This window comes from Pseudorasbora parva, chromosome 18 (genome assembly GCF_024679245.1).
Source record: "Pseudorasbora parva isolate DD20220531a chromosome 18, ASM2467924v1, whole genome shotgun sequence".
NCBI classification, from domain to species: domain Eukaryota; kingdom Metazoa; phylum Chordata; class Actinopteri; order Cypriniformes; family Gobionidae; genus Pseudorasbora; species Pseudorasbora parva.
Window position 1 is genome coordinate 1,468,299 of NC_090189.1, and position 16,188 is coordinate 1,484,486.

Genomic DNA, 16,188 nt, shown 5'->3' on the forward strand with positions numbered 1-16,188 from the left:
AAAAAGCACAATAAATTATAAAATAGGGATAGGATAAGGTGCGATATATATACATATGTAGAATTATGAATAAATCAAGTAAAAGAAATAAGAGATGTGGAATAAAATAAGAGAGATAAAGTGAACTGGAGACTATAAAAATAAATACGTGGATAACAGAAGTGCAGGAGTGTAATGTGCAAACAGCATTATAATGAGTAGTTACATGAACACAAGAATAAAGTGCAGTGCAATATCAGTATGTGAGTTTGTTAATACTGAGTGAGGTGAAGTCACATGTAGTTAAGTGACAGCGTTCAGGAGTCTGATGGCCTGTGGGAAGAAACTCCTCCTGAGTCTCTCAGTTTTGGCCATCAGGCTACGGAAGCGCTTACCAGAAGGCAGCCGGGTGAAGTGGGGGTTGGCCGGGTGATTAATGTCCTTGATGATTTTTGTAGCTCTGCCTCTGCATCGTTTGATGTAGATGTCCTGCAGAGACGGGAGAGCTGACCCTGAGATGCGCTCGGACAAGCGCACCACTCTTTGCAGGGCTTTGAGGTCGTGACTGGTGCTGTTACCATACCACGCTGTGATGCACTGAGTCAGTAAACTTTCTATCGCCCCTGAATAGAAAGTTTTCAGGATAGCTGGTGAGACCCGGAATTTCCTCAGCTGGCGCAGGTGGTACAGTCTTTGCCTGGCCTTTTTCACCTGAGACTGGGTATGTGCAGTCCAGGTCAGGTCCTCGGAGATGTTCACACCCAGGTGTTTCATTCCCTTTAAAAGCAGGTGCGCAAGTTCCATTATGGGTTGCTATTATTATGGCGTATTTACCAGACGCACGCCAGGAGCGGTTCACAGCCGAGGAGACTGATGTTCTTGTAGAGCAGTGAAGGACAGAGAAGTTGTGTTGTATGGGGATGGGAGAAACCCACCCAAAATAGCGTCGGTTAAACAGGCGTGGGAGGAAATAGCCACAATTGTTTCATCAGCTGGCATCCCCAGGACGTCGCACCAGTGCCGCAAGCGCTACAATGACATCAGAAGACGGGGAAAGTCCAAGCTTGCCAGCATCAATCGGGCACGCCGTGTAACGGGAGGTGGATCTGCCTCACAGGAGGAGCCTGCGCGAACTGAATCACGTAGCCGAACCTGATGGTCCGTGCGACCCAGCGGGACAGTTCCGGAAGCTGAAGCCAGGCTCCCAGGAAGTGCACCAACGGGGTCAACGGAGCACCGGCGTACCCGCGGTGAGGCAGCGAAGCAGTGTTACCGGCCCGGACGTGGGTGGCATAACGGAGGAGACCAGGGAAGGACTCGCGTTCCACTGGGGTCTGCTCTGAGAGGAGGCTGGCGACAGAGAGGGACGAGAGCGGCGTACCCCGGGGGTGGCGCACACTGCCGTCACCGGTCTCTGGGTGCTCAGGGATGGGTTATCAGTTCTTCTTACATAGGTTGCTGCTGACCCGTGGGCCAGCAGCTCAACAAAGATTCTTCCCCAGCCCTCCACCGGGGGAAGAAGCGGCCCTGCCACCGTCCCCTGAAAAGAAATGCCTATCCCTGAGCTGTCCACGTGAGGAGCGCCGCTTAGCCTGCTTTGTTCAGGTCGGCCTCGGCGGCGAGGAGGCTGAGGCAACTGTGCTGGGGGCGCTTTAGGTGCAGCAGCGGGCCGCCGTGGCAGTATGTGTTTGATGGCCTCAGTCTGCCTCTGGGGATGGCCAAGAACTGATGGGCCCAGTCCTTGACCGTGCTGCCGGAAAGGCCAGCCTGGGATATGGGCGAGTTGAGGAAGCGGGCTCACTCAAGGGGGGCGGGATCAGTGGCGGCACGTAGCTCGTAAGCCCTGGATCAGCTCTGTCCTCGTGCATACGCATCAGGGCGGCAGCTTACCCCGTAGCACTGCGCCACCGAAGTAGACGAGCCAACAGGCTTGGGAGGTCGCTTAGGCGCATTTTTTAAGTTTTCATTACATTTTGGGCATGAAATCCACGCTGCATCCACCCTTCTGGGCACGGTTTTTTAAAAGTAATCCACTAGGATTTTGGATCAAAACTTGAAAATGTGTTTTTCAAAATAAAAAATGGATTACATAATCGGATTAGATCACGTAATCTATTCTTGGTTTTGATCTGGATCAAACCTTTAGTTTGGGTTTTTCAGAACTTTTTTGTAGGATTTGGATCACTTTGATCCCGAAAATATGGATTAAACTGATCTCATCAGAAGGGTGGATTCAGCGTGGATTTCGTGCCCAAAATGTAATGAAAACTTTAAAAATGTATCAAATAATACTATATTTGGATCATGCAGTATCTTACAAGATATCCTATTTATTCACTTTAAGGTTTTAATTTGATCTGTTCATCCGTCAGGCTAAAGTGATTAGGTAGGCTTTAACGTATTCAGCCTTTAGGTATAGGCCTACAGCAAAGTAGAAAGAGTTTGGCCTCATAAAATAATCCCCTAAACAGCTGTCAAAATTGACCAAAAACAATACATTTTATTCTGTCACTAATTGTGATATATATATATATATATATATATATATATATATATATATATATATATATATATATATATATATATATATATATATATATATATATATATATATATATATATATATATACAGGTCCTTCTAAAAAAATTGCATATTGTGATAAAGTTCATTATTTTCCATAATGTAATGATAAAAATGTAACTTTCATATATGTTTTATTCATTGCACACCAACTGAAATATTTCAGGTCTTTTATTGTTTTAATACTGATGATTTTGGCACACAGCTCATGAAAACCCAAAATTCCTGTCTCAAAAAATTAGCATATCATGAAACGGTTCTCTAAACGAGCTATTAACCTAATCATCTGAATCAACTAATTAACTCTAAACACCTGCAAAAGATTCCTGAGGCTTTTATAAACTCCCAGCCTGGTTCATTACTCAAAACTGCAATCATGGGTCAGATTGCCGACCTGACTGCTGTCCAGAAGGCCATCATTGACACCCTCAAGCGAGAGGGGAAGACACAGAAAGACATTTCTGAACGAATAGGCTGTTCCCAGAGTGCTGTATCAAGGCACCTCAGTGGGAAGTCTGTGGGAAGGAAAAAGTGTGGCAAAAAACGCTGCACATCGAGAAGAGGTGAGCGGACCCTGAGGAAGATTGTGGAGAAGGACCGATTCCAGACCTTGGGGGACCTGCGGAAGCAGTGGACTGAGTCTGGAGGAGAAACATCCAGAGCCACCGTGCACAGGCGTGAGCAGGAAATGGGCTACAGGTGCCGCATTCCCCAGCTCAAGACACTTTGGGCTACAGAGAAGCAGCACTGGACTGTTGCTCAGTGGTCCAAAGTACTTTTTTCGGATGAAAGCAAATTTTGCATGTCATTGGGAAATCAAGGTGCCAGAGTCTGGAGGAAGACTGGGGAGAAGGAAATGCCCAAATGCCTGAAGTCCAGTGTCAAGTCCCCACAGTCAGTGATGGTCTGGGGTGCCATGTCAGCTGCTGGTGTTGGTCCACTGTGTTTTATCAAGGGCAGGGTCAATGCAGCTCGCTATCAGGAGATTTTGGAGCACTTCATGCTTCCATCTGCTGAAAAGCTTTATGGAGATGAAGATTTGGTTTTTCAGCATGACCTGGCACCTGCTCACAGTGCCAAAACCACTGGTAAATGGTTTACTGACCATGGTATTACTGTGCTCAACTCTCCTGACCTGAACCCCATAGAGAATCTGTGGGATATTGTGAAGAGAAAGTTGAGAGACGCGAGACCCGACACTCTGGATGAGCTTGCGGCCGCTATCGAAGCATCCTGGGCCTCCAGAACACCTCAGCAGCGCCACAGGCTGATCGCCTCCACGCCACGCCGCACTGAAGCAGTCATTTCTGCAAAAGGCCATTCGTGCCCATTTTCTTCCTCAAGAGGTCAGCAGAGAGAGAGAGAGAGAGATTGAACAGAGTTCAGTGTTGAGCTGTTCTTCATCTGTTAAAGTCACTAATGAGGAGCTGCTGATGTCAATCAGGTGTGTGTGTGTGTGTGTGTGTGTTTACAGAATTCATTTAAATATTAATTGTAGAGACTATTGTTATGATTTGATTACTAGTACTAGGTGTACTGCACAAGTGTTGTGTGAAACAATGAAACTACAACAAGACATGTTTTAGAAAGACTTTAATGCTGATATTTGGCACCAGTTTTGACTGACAGCAGAAGTTCAATAGTCTTTAGAAGAATAACAAAATTAGCCAATTATGTTGCAATATTGTCCTGTTTAACACTGTGAAGCTGCTTTGAAACAATCGTCATTGTAAAAGCGTGATATAAATAAGATGATTGATGGATTGAATAACATAATTTCATCTCTAATAATAGGCAGGATGTACAGTAAATGACCTGATCACCTGGTTAAGCTTTGTTTTGTGATAATGAGCAGCTGATTGTGCATTTACAGATTTAACAGATTTACTGTTATATGACATGGTTCATGATTATCTTATAGTATAATGATCAATTATTACAATTTATTTGATCTTCTTGCTGTTCTTGTTGTCGTCCTCATACACCTGAAAGAGAAAACAGATTTAGTGGATCTGCAGCGTTCGTGGCTCGACTCGTCGAGACTGTTCTCCAAGATGGCTGCCGTCTGTAAACGCGTAATGTACTGTCTTTATAAAGTATCTTCTTATTAAACTGTTTGTACTCTTACAAAGTTCTCAGTGCTTCGGTTTGCATGTAGGGACCCTCATTATGCTGCCGTGTTAGTGTGAGGCTATTTTGAGCCTTGTTAGTGGTATTAACTAGCGATTTAATTTCACTACTCTGTGCCCCATAGACTAGTATTATAAGCTACTCTTTTTTTTAAAAGATAAAACTCTTTACATTCGATTTCATGAAAACGCATCCCAGAGAACGATCTACTCGCTAACCATCTGTTAATTACCCCGAGGGTCATTTCTCACCGGAGTTGTCCTTTAATCACAGCAGTACATGTGAACGTCATTGAGAGCGGTGTCATCTCCTTTTCCCTGTTTCTCTTCTATGCGTGTGCTGAGGCCACAGATTCCTTTTCCCCAACACGTTTGGCTCCAGTCGCCCCAATCACCCCACGATGTGCCGTCACCCTCCAGCCAAGAACCATCACTGCACCAGAACCTGTGGAGAAAATTCAGATGCAATAATATAATACAACATCTAATTGTGGTGTTGGACAAAATGTCAGCCAAGTGATCGCCTGCAGCCTAATCACATCCACGAACCGCAGCACGACTGATACACTGTAAAAAACAACAAAAAGTCTATTTTAAATTTTCTAGTGACTGATCAAATCATTTTTTTTTTAGTTGGCCGGATTGAAATTGATGGAATTTAGTTCAAAGAAATTCAATTTGGCCCACTGAAAAATGTAGATGTGATCGGTCACTAGAACATTTTAAATTGGAGACCTACATTTTTTTAGAGTGTAGATATACTGAACCGCTTGACGACTCTAATCTTTCGAATATTCATATTCAATAATTGTTTACTCGACACGTCATCCTCAATAAACCTGTCTCCGGCACGACGACTCTGATCCTTCAAATATTCATATTCTTGTCTAATCGACGCACGATCCTCAATAAACCCGTCTCTTGCGTGATACCCCGAACTTTCGAATACTCCGCTCTAATATGATTTCTGAGCTGTGCGGTGTCCAGAATAATAATCCTCCACTGTGTGTTAATAGGCCAGAGGAGAACTGAGTCTGGTTTCTCTAAGGTTTATTTTTCTCCATCATGCCCTGATGGAGTTTCGGTTCCTTTGGTCGCCTTTGGCTTGGCTTGCTCAGTTGGGGACACTAACATTATGATCAAAGTTATTCAACTAAATATAAAATAAAATGGTCAGATCCACAATAATGGTCTGATATAAAAATAAAACATTCTTCAGTTTACAGCCTACATACATGTACCATCTTTATTAGAACACCTCTCCTTCATTTCTTTCTCAAACACGTTCATAACCTCCATTTTAATCACTATTCCCTGATTTTTACTCAGGAACCTTCTCGTTAAACCCATTCTCACTCATCATACCCTCCACAGATTTACACATACTCAAACCTTATTGTCAAACTTACTATTTCCATCAAACCCAGTTTTCACTCATCATATTTAACTCAAATGAACATATAAAATAAACAATAACCAGAGATAAGAACAAAGGTAAACTAAACCAATTATAAAAAGAATAAAGAGATAAGATAGGGTGCAATCAGTCGGACGTACAGTGGCTCAGAGCTCATTCAGTAAATGCTCAGCTGAACAGATGTGTTTTGAGTCTGGATTTGAATGTGGCTACTGTTGGAGCACATCTGATCTGTTCAGGAAGCCGGTTCCAACTACAGCTGGCATAATAGCTAAAAGCAGACTCTCCTTGCTTTGAGTGAACTCTTGTTATTTCTAACTGACTTGATCCTGCTGATCTGAGTGATCTGTTGGGTTTGTATTTTGTATTGAGGTCCTAGCTCATTGAGTGATTTATAAACAAGCAGTAGTACTTTAAAATCGATCCTAGATGTAACTGGAAGCCAGTGTAAAGACCTGAGGACTGGTGTGATATGGTCATATTTTCTGCTTCTGCTCAGCGTTCTGTATGAGCTGCAGCTGTCTAATGGTCTTTTTGGGAAGGCCGGTGAGAAGGCCATTACAATAGTCCACCCTACTGGTGATGAAAGCGTGAACCAGTTTCTCTAAGTCTTGCCTGGAGACAAAACATCTAATTCTTGCAATATTTTTCAGATGATAGTATGCTGATTTAGTTATTGCTTTGACATGACTACTGAAACTCAGGTCTGACTGTAAAATCTAAACCTACCAGTACAACAAAACCTACTGACCGGCAACAGCCTATGATGTCATCAAGGTGCGACCAGGAAGTATATAAGGGCGCCTTGCCAACATGACACTAGCTTTTTCGTCTGAAGGGACTGTTTGGCAGGCAGGCCTTGAAGCATGGCAAACTGACGCAGCGTCTTGTTCCCTGTTTTCAGGGAACTAAGGTTACAGTCGTAACCGGGGACATTCCCTTTCAAAAGGAACCTCGAGCTGCGTCAGCTGACACTACGGGGAACGATATACCCACGCCGCCATGCTGAGGGTAGTGCACGCCCCTTACTGGCAGTGACAACTGCCTAAACAAGAGTTCGAAAAGGGAAGTCTGAACCACTCACCCCCCTGGTCACACTAGGCTGTCAGTGACAGCATTCCCTACGGTCATAGCCCAAGCTATATGCCTAAGAGAGGACCTTATTAAGTTTTTATCTGAGGTCTCTTATACTCGGCTGCTCAAAGGCCTGGACCAACTACTTCATCAGAAGGAGTCCCTTTAAGGGAATGTGGCTAGGGGGCCCGAGGGCGCCTCAGCCGGTCACTATTCGGGAAAACCTTCACCGAACACCACCAGGGAGGCCTCACCTGGCATCACTTCTGTGGGACTCCCCAGCTTGGCCAACCCTGTCTGTAAAAACAGAGCCTCCGGACATCGCTCTTACTCATGAGCATCCAGACTGAGGGACTGCAAACTGGCAATGTCCTCCTCAGACCGGAACTCGGAGACGGGAATCCTGGAGAGCAGTACTCAGCTTAGTGCTTCTTACCCTTGCCAGCGAGGGGAGTCTCTTCTGCTCTATCCTAGGATCTACTGAACATATATATTACAGGGGTGCTCAGGAGGCCGGAAAGGCCTATGGTCTGATCTAACCGGGAGGCCCCGAGGGGGGCCTGCCCGTCTGATCAGGCTCAGGCGGCTGTAAGCTCGCAGACGACCCTCAGTGAGGGGAGCTCTTAAGCCTGCCTGGTAGGTAAACCATGCTGTAGGCTGGCCGGTCCCTGTCCTGAAGGGACCGCGCAGCAGAAACAGCGTCTCGTCGTGCTAGGGCATGAGCCCGCCCTCGGGTATTGCCGGCTAAGGCCGGGACCCGACAGCGGGCAACCACTAGCTGTCAGCATAAAACCAGTTATGTGTTCCTGTTCAAGGGACTCGTTCCCCCCCAGGGAGGCCTGAAGGAGCCTCTACCTGGCACCGTTGAGGCTAGCTGTTAAAGGCCACAGGGAGGTGGCTTTACTGGTCCCCTCAGGGAGGCCTATGAGGCCATCAACACCAGAAGCCACCCATGCTAGCTGCGCGAGTGTCCAAACCGTGGAGTTCGCCCTCAGGAAGGCCTGGCGAGGGCCTACTACCTGGCAGCAAGGCCTGCTGATGGCTAGCTTGTCACCGAGACCGGATCCGGGAATCCCTTCCCAGGGAGGCCCAGAGGGGCCTACCACCTGACAGCACATTACACCGGCTAAACGAGCATCCGAATTCGGGGGCTGACCCTCAGGACGGCCTGGAGAGGCCGCTACCTGCGAGCCAGATGTGCAAACTGTCGGAAGTTACTGTTTTTTGTTCCCGGCGCTCGCCTCCGAGGAGGTCTGTTTGATGCCTCACGTACAGTTGAGTGTTTAGGGCGGCCTGGAGAGGCCTATTGCCAAATGGCAGCTCCCTGTTAGAGGCTTGGTGACAGACGGTGCTTATCAAATGGCAAATCCCGCATCAGGGTTTTTTATTTATTTTATTTTATTTTATTTTATTCCCTGAATGAGATCCCTCAGCAGACCTTCCCAGTATACTTGTAGCACCGACATTGTGTATAAAGTAGCACCGGGCTGACCTGCTGCCGTGTATGCCCTGCCATCTAAGAAATGTATCGTTAAAAAAGCTTAGATGGCAGGGTTGGAGCTTTCAGTGTTGAAACTGGACATGGGTTCTTCCATGCCCTCCCGATCTCAGTAAGGAGATGAAAAGCTCAAAGCTCAGAGTTTTTTTTTTTTTTTTTTAATCGATCGTAAGTCTAATACGAGTGATCTCTCCTCTAACGCACCCACACTCTTGGCAGCCGCAGCCCTTGCAGAGCGTACATAACATTCGTCGGCTCCGCATACACGTTCAGGATGGCTGCTAACTAGTTTATCTTCTTCCCAGCCATCCCTAAGAGCATTTCTCATAGATCTCGTCAGCCTCCAGATCGCCAGAGAGAATGCCCTCTTGAGACGATCGGCAAGCCCCATCCGAGGAAACATGACGTGCGTCCGCGCTCAGCCTCGGCGTGAGTGGGACTATGTCACTTAGTCTCAGATGCAAACATCCTCTTCCCTCAGGAAGAAAGTTAGACGAGAGCGGAGCGATCTCATACTGTGTTTAACAAACGCTCCCGTTGCACACAAACAAACAACTCCATAAGAGCTTGCCTGTGCATGCTCTTAATCCCAGGCAGAAATCAAATTAATTCGGATTACCTTGACTTGAAGCATTCAGACAAAAACAGTCCCTGAAGACAAAAAAGCTAGTGTCATGTTGGCAAGGCGCCCTTATATACTTCCTGGTCACACCTTGATGACATCATAGGCTGTCGCCGGTCAGTAGGATTGCCATGATTTGATAGTAGTTCAGACACCGGTCACGCTGGAGGCGTTCCCCGTAGCGTCAGCTGACGCAGCTCGAGTTCCCTTTCGAAAGGGAACAACTTTTTCAATGATTTTGCCTATGAAGGGGAGATTTGAGATTGGTCTGTAGTTGCTCAATATGGAGTTATCCAGATTGCTGTTTTTCAGAAGACGCTTAACTATTGCAATTTTAAGGGAGTTTGGAAAAGTCCCATAGAGAAGTGAGGAGTTCACCACTTCTAGGAGATCTGCTTCTAAACAGTTAAACACACTTTTGAAAAAAGAATTGGGGAGTGTGTCAAGGGCACAGGTTGATGTTTTAAGAAGCTGTACTGTGTCTTCTAAAATTTTGCAGTCAATAGCTTCGAAATCTGACATGGTAATTTTCCGAGGGTCTGGTCTGATCTGACTGACCCCAGAGCAACTAGAGGATGTGCTGATCGCCTTTCTGATATTATTGATTTTCTCTGAGAAGTAGGAAGCAAACTCACTGCATTTACTGTCTGAGAGCATTTCACTAGGAGTGTGACTCAGGGGGTTTGTTAGTCTCTCGACAGTAGCAAAAAGAGTGCGCATGTTGTTTATGTTTCTGTTTATAATATTTGAGAAGAAGGTCTGTCTAGCTTTGCCTAGTTCAACATTGAAAGCATGAAGGGTGTCTTTATAGATGTTATAATGGACTACAAGTTTTGTCTTCCGCCACATGCGTTCAGATTTTCTGCATTGTCTTTTCATTATTTGTATTGCTGTTGAGTTTCTCCAAGGTGCTTTTTGTTTGGTACTCTTTTTCCTGACTTTTAGAGGAGCAATATCATCAATTACACTCTTTACTTTTGAGTTAAATGAGTCAAGGAGAACAGTCTGCAGATATGCTTGGTGTTAGAGATAAAGCCTTCATAAACAGCACATGAGTGTTCTCATATAAGCATCTCTATTTGACAGAGACAGATCTAGCTTCAATGGCAGGAGAGATTGATATGTCAAAGAAAATACAGAAATGATCAGACAGTGCCACATCCTTAATAACAATTGATGAAATGTTTAGACCCTTACTGATAAGTAAATCTAGGGTGTGTCCACGATTGTGTGTGGGTCCATTTACATGCTGTGTCAAATCAAAAGTGTTAAGAACAGTCATGAGCTCTTTTGTTGTACTGGATTCAATATTGTCTATGTGAATGTTAAAATCCCCAGCAATAGCAAAACAGTCAAGCTCTGAGGAAATTATTGATAACAGTTCTGTAAATTCCTCAATAAAGCCTGCAGAGTATTTCGGAGGCCTGTAAACAATGATAAGCAGGATGCGTGGAAAACCTTTTAACACAATACCCAGATATTCTAGAGACAAATAGTCACCAAATGATACTTGCTTACATTGATAGAAATCTTTAAAAAGAGCAGCAACACCTCCACCTCTCCTAACTGCTCTGCAAACACTCATAAAAGTAAAGTTAGGAGGGGCTGCTTCATTTAGGACTGTTGCACTACAGTTTTCTTCTAACCACGTTTCATTTAGAAGCAAAAAATCTAGGTTGTTAGTGGTTATTAAGTCATTGACTAGAAATGATTTGTACTTAAGTGAACGGATGTTTAAAAGCGCTAACTTAACAGTAGGGCTGGGCGATATGGCCCAAAAAAATTATCACGATATAATTTAGCATATCAGTCGATATCGATAAATATCACGATAAATGTAAAATGTTTATTTCTTTAAAGTTTAAAGGCATATTTTTGCTCCTGAGTGAAAACAGACAGTTAACTGTGATTTAAACTATCCTTTATTGTCAAAACATGACAAACACTTCCCAAACAAGTGAACAATTTATTTAAACTGAGGTAGATTTATTTATTAAAATCTTAACTGTGGTCAGCATTTTTTTACTCAACACTATATATCAATAATATATCATTATACAGGGCTTGAAATGAAGCATGTTCATGTGCTTGTCCTTCGAACAAGTAAATCGTTCAAGCTTGTCCAAGTAAAAAATTAGCTTGTCCGGAAAAGTGTGTGTGTGTGTGCGTGTTTGTGTGTTGTAAATATAATTTATTCTGAAGCAATATTCTCACCAGTGTTCAATCAGCTTTGACATATTTAAATCTGCTATTTGTGGTTTTTATTTTTATTGAATCATTTGAAATTTGTGATATTTTCACCTTATATAAAGGGCATTTTCCCTTAATCTTATTAAATATAGGCTAAGCTTCATGTTTCATTTTATATTTGTGATTTTGATCAATACATTAAATTAAAATAAAACACTATAAGGGCTGTTACCAATCAAATTAAATAATTTACACTGAAAAATTATAACAGCATTAAATAATGTTTTGTAGTTTTGAATAGACAATAAGACATGTTGGAAAGTATGTTTAAAGATCAAATTAAACCACCCGTAGGTGGCAGCAGGTGGCCGTCTTAATGAGCGAGTCATTGAGTCGTTCATTCAAACGATTCATTCAAACAATGAATCGTTCATTTACACACGTTGCTGTGAGACGCGTTGCGGTTCTGCTGTGAACGATTTTCGCAGCTGAAATAGAACAAAAACGCTCAATATTGCATTATATATATTTAATTGTGTAAGTAAAACACTAAAAACGCAAACGGTCAAAAAACAAAAAAAGCGTTTTGAGAAACATTTTGAGGCCCCTTCTCTTGCCTCACAGTGGATTGGTCCACCGTGCATCTCACCGACACACACACACAAACACACCTCACCGACAGTGGGCTGGTCGGGAGAGAGAAAAGTTCAGTATTTGTGGATCTCCAGTAAGGGCTGTCTAGTCTATTTTATTAATTTTAAACACCAGATGACATTATTTCTCTTTTGATACAGGCGATGCGGAGTCATTAATACATCACCAAAGACAAACAATTATGATAGCGATGTACAAGTCCGATGTTTTAGTGATTATAGTTTGGTAACGTTAGCCTGTTGTAAATAAGTCACCCACTACAGCTAACAAGGTAATAAGCCGGTGTGTGAATGTAGTTAATGTTGATTCACTGCTGTGTTGGGCTCAATGTTAAATGGAAGGACTTTGAAGAAACACGATCATTTAATAATTAAATTCCGTGTGGTGAACGTGAACCTATGATAAGCAGTCCACGCACGTCGCTCTGTTTTATGTTGGATGGGATTGCTAAAATATCTCCAAACCACTGAAGTTGAGCGAACTAACTTGTCAGCGATATCTGTGTCCTCCGAGCTGGCCATGAGCACTGCATTTTCTTCACTATTGCTCATTTTTATCGCTCCACTTATCTCCGATCCTCCAAGCCTGTCAGCCACAGACTGTAAACATTACCGCGTGCAGCACGCAGACGCCCGGTCTGCAATACGCATGCGCAGCATTACGCATAGCGCAAGCATTATATCGAGAATTTATCGACCTGTTGTTACCGTTTTATCGAGGAAAATTATATCGTGATAATTATCGTTATCGTTTTATCGCCCAGCCCTACTTAACAGTATACATTTTTTCCTCCACATTAATTCTATTTTGACAGGTAACAGGCAGCAGATTATATTGGTTTGTTAAACGGCCTGACAAAGCCTTAGACGTTCTTTCACGTAACAGAACAGAGATAGAGAAAGAGGCAGGCACACTGGGTTCCTCCTTGTTTTGTAAACATTTGATAAAGGTACTGTTATCATAGCGGGGACCCAAAACACATCACTGAGAGCTGGAATCAGATGTTTTTGGTTCACCCACAACAGATGGAGGAGGGTGTGGGCCCTGGCGTTGTGACCGAAGAAATCTCACAGGAGGAGAGCGAGGGCAAGCTGGGCCCACAGGCTTTGGTGGTTGTGGGGCTCGACAATATTTGGGGGCTCACAGCGATCGAGTGTGATAGTCTGATTCCAGCATGAACCAAGTCCTCCATTTTCTCTGAGAAGCCCAGATGCGGGGATGCTGGAGAGAGGAATGACATGTCCGGTGAGAGGTGCTGTTGCTCTGGTGTTATCGGAAGCTGAAATATGTTGTCCTGGCTTCCCTGTCCATTTTCCAGAAAATCATCCTTGGGTGCTGAATCTTGGAGCAGTTCTAATCCTTCACAGTCAGTCTGTGGTGAGCTCTGTGGGCAGGGCTCAGCTGGGAGTGTGTCCGTGAGCAATTCTTGTTGTGACGGCGTGGTCTTATCATTGTCCTTGTGGGATGTGTCAGCCACATGTCCATTCAGCTGCTGAAAAGAAGTCCTGTGGTCATCCATACTCTGTATCAGGTTGAGTGGGTTAAAACACACCGCTGAAGGATGATGAAGGGAAAAATAAATATTGTCCTTTAACTCTCTTGCACCAAGTTTGTTTGGGTGGTGGCCATTTGATGTAAACAATTGTCTCTGACTCCAGAAGAGATTAAAGTTGTCGATGAAATTCACTCCCTTCATCATGCAGGTTTTTTGCAGCCATGTATTAAGTGAGAATCGATTTGTTCCTCTTGCTGGCAGTGGTCCACTAATGGACTGAACTTTCAGTTTGCTAAGTGTTTCAAAAAGTTCATTGAAATCCCTTTAAATGAGTTCTGACTGCTCTCTCTGAATATCGTTCTTCCCCACATGAATGATAAGTCGATTTGCAGTCTTATGTTTCATCAGAATGTTCTCAATTTCCCTGTTTACATCAGAAATGGTTGTGGAAGGCAGCATGTAGTTGTATCTCTGCTGCTAATGTTTCTGACTGTAGAGTCACCCACTATCAGAGTCCTGGGCTCGGCTGCGCTCTGAGCTGACCGACGCTGTCTGCTCGACCTTGAGCGCCTGTTAGCATTAGTGTTAGCTGCGGACTGATTTAATCTGTGTTCGTTCATATTCATCACGTTTTGGGATTCATCACCCTCATTCATTAATACTTCAAATCTGTTTTCAAGATGTATCGATGGTGGTCGGAAACTAGTGTTTGCAATCCTTGTGCGTTTGGGTCTTGCCCCCTGTTTGTGCCATCGATTAGTGTGTCGATCAGTTTCTTGTTTCTCTATTTGTTGAGTAGCACTAAATGTATGGGACTCACCAGCTGTGTGCAGAGGACGTTCGTGATGAAGCTCTGCTGTGTAATTCGTCCGGTTTGATGGTTCCGCAAATAACTTTGTTTCAAGAACTGCAATCCGTTGTGAAAGTCTGTGGCAGTTTGTGCAGCAAGTAGATTCTTGAACTAAAAGAGGCATTTTCTTATCCTTTCGATAGTAGGCAGCTGTGTTTTCCCTTCCGGAATGTAAGCTGATGGCAGGGAGAGGCGGTCGGATGAAGTGTTCGCTTTTTTGTAGTAATCCAGTCTCCAGTTTCAAGTTTTATCTTTAAAGTCAAGCTTTGTTGTTTGAGCGCTGTGTTGATTTGCTGAAGTTGCTTTGCTGAAGTTATGAGATAAAATATAGAAGTGATAGAGCAAAGTGCGGAGCAGTAAGCAAGAGCGTCCGAACAGTAGCGAAGCAGGAAGCAGGAAAAAGCTCACCTGATGTTGTTTGCGGCCGTGTCATCTCCCTTTCCTTTGCGAGATTCGACTCTCAGCTGAAAAGCTTTCAAATATCCATTAAAACACCATTTGACATCTGTCCAATCACCCCAGCTGAAGAAAAGACACAAAGAGTTTTCTCAATCAAATCAATTATTATTTTCAAAAAAATCCTCAATTTACAGTAATTCTCTAGCTTAAACAGTTCATGCAAGAACCAAGATATCAAGTCCATTACTATCCTGTGTCGGACTCAATTGAGGATACAAATCCTCTGGACCAATCGGCACAGTAAAGACGAATCCCATTGAGTGCTGTATCATCACCATTAATAGGATTTTCCACCTTAAAACAACAACATTGAGACAATCTTCCATTAGAAAGAGTTAACTCAAACTCAACCCATAGTAACATTTATCTTCATGCTCTTTAGTTTTACAGACAAAGTAGGCGCAGTTTCCTGGAGATAATTAAATGACTAACAGCAACTCCACAGTTTTGAACCGTTTTAGCACTAAAACAGTCCCATATTAGCAAAATTGTCAATGCTCAAATTCAAAAGTCAAAAGTCAAAGTCAGCTTTATTGTCAATTCTACCACATGTACAGTACATACATACAGAGACTTGAAATGTCGTTACTCTTTGACCCTTGGAGCTTACACTTAACACTAGACTCTAACAGTCAACATAAGAATACAGATGAATACAGTTAAATTATAATTTTAGAAATTATAAAAACTTACCCTCAGGCTAAACCCTGCGGCGTACGTTCCATAGGGACACACATCTATAGCCCTCCAGGTCCCCCAGGGCCCTCCATTGGTCACAAACATCACTGATCTGACTTCTCTGGATGAGCTCCGCTTACGTCTCTCTACGGTCTGAGCGCTCACATGCTGCCCAATAATGGCTAGCAGTGAAATCACGATGAAAAAGAAGTGACTCATTGCTAAAGCTCTGGCCTGATTGATAGATGAATCTTCAGATTATCTGGAGCCTTAAAGTGATCAGAGATCAGTTGGAAACGGCCGGCTGTGATGTGAGAATGATCAGGCAGAGACAGTGCAGTACCTCTACACTCTCAAGTTTATTAAGGAAGAAGCCTCGAATTTATAAACAAGATTAAGCCAAGATTGGCCATGCAATCACAGCACTCAAAGATCAACCCCTACCATATTAGGAAATAATAACAAGAGAGGTCAGATGATTGTTGATGTCTTGAGTTCCTGTTTGCGTGCGAGTGTATAAGTGTGTACAACCCCAAAAGTCTCATTTTGTCTAGGTGTGTCC

General features: G+C 43.6%; 1 protein-coding gene across 1 annotated transcript; it reads right to left on the reverse strand.

Annotated features, from left to right (window-relative positions):
* Nucleotides 1-4,136: 4,136 nt before the first annotated feature.
* LOC137046900 (vitelline membrane outer layer protein 1 homolog) lies at nt 4,137-15,971 on the reverse strand. The gene is made up of 5 exons (XM_067424356.1): nt 15,642-15,971; nt 15,136-15,242; nt 14,898-15,011; nt 4,942-5,134; nt 4,137-4,545 (listed from the first exon to the last, which is right to left on the reverse strand). The coding sequence occupies exons 1-4, from the start codon at nt 15,843-15,845 to the stop codon at nt 4,954-4,956; spliced, it is 606 nt and encodes a 201-aa protein (XP_067280457.1). The 5' UTR covers nt 15,846-15,971; the 3' UTR covers nt 4,137-4,545; nt 4,942-4,953.
* Between the last annotated feature and the right edge of the window lie 217 nt (nt 15,972-16,188).

Bases quoted from the DNA above. Each gene is read 5' to 3' on its own strand.
- LOC137046900 (XM_067424356.1), bottom strand. From the start codon at position 15,845: ATGAGTCACTTCTTTTTCATCGTGATTTCACTGCTAGCCATTATTGGG. The intron at 15,012-15,135 runs GTAATGGACTTG...TCTTTTCTTCAG, and splicing joins ATTGAGTCCGACACAGGATA to CTGGGGTGATTGGACAGATG. The intron at 5,135-14,897 runs GTGAGCTTTTTC...TTTTCTCCACAG, and splicing joins ACGGCCGCAAACAACATCAG to GTTCTGGTGCAGTGATGGTT.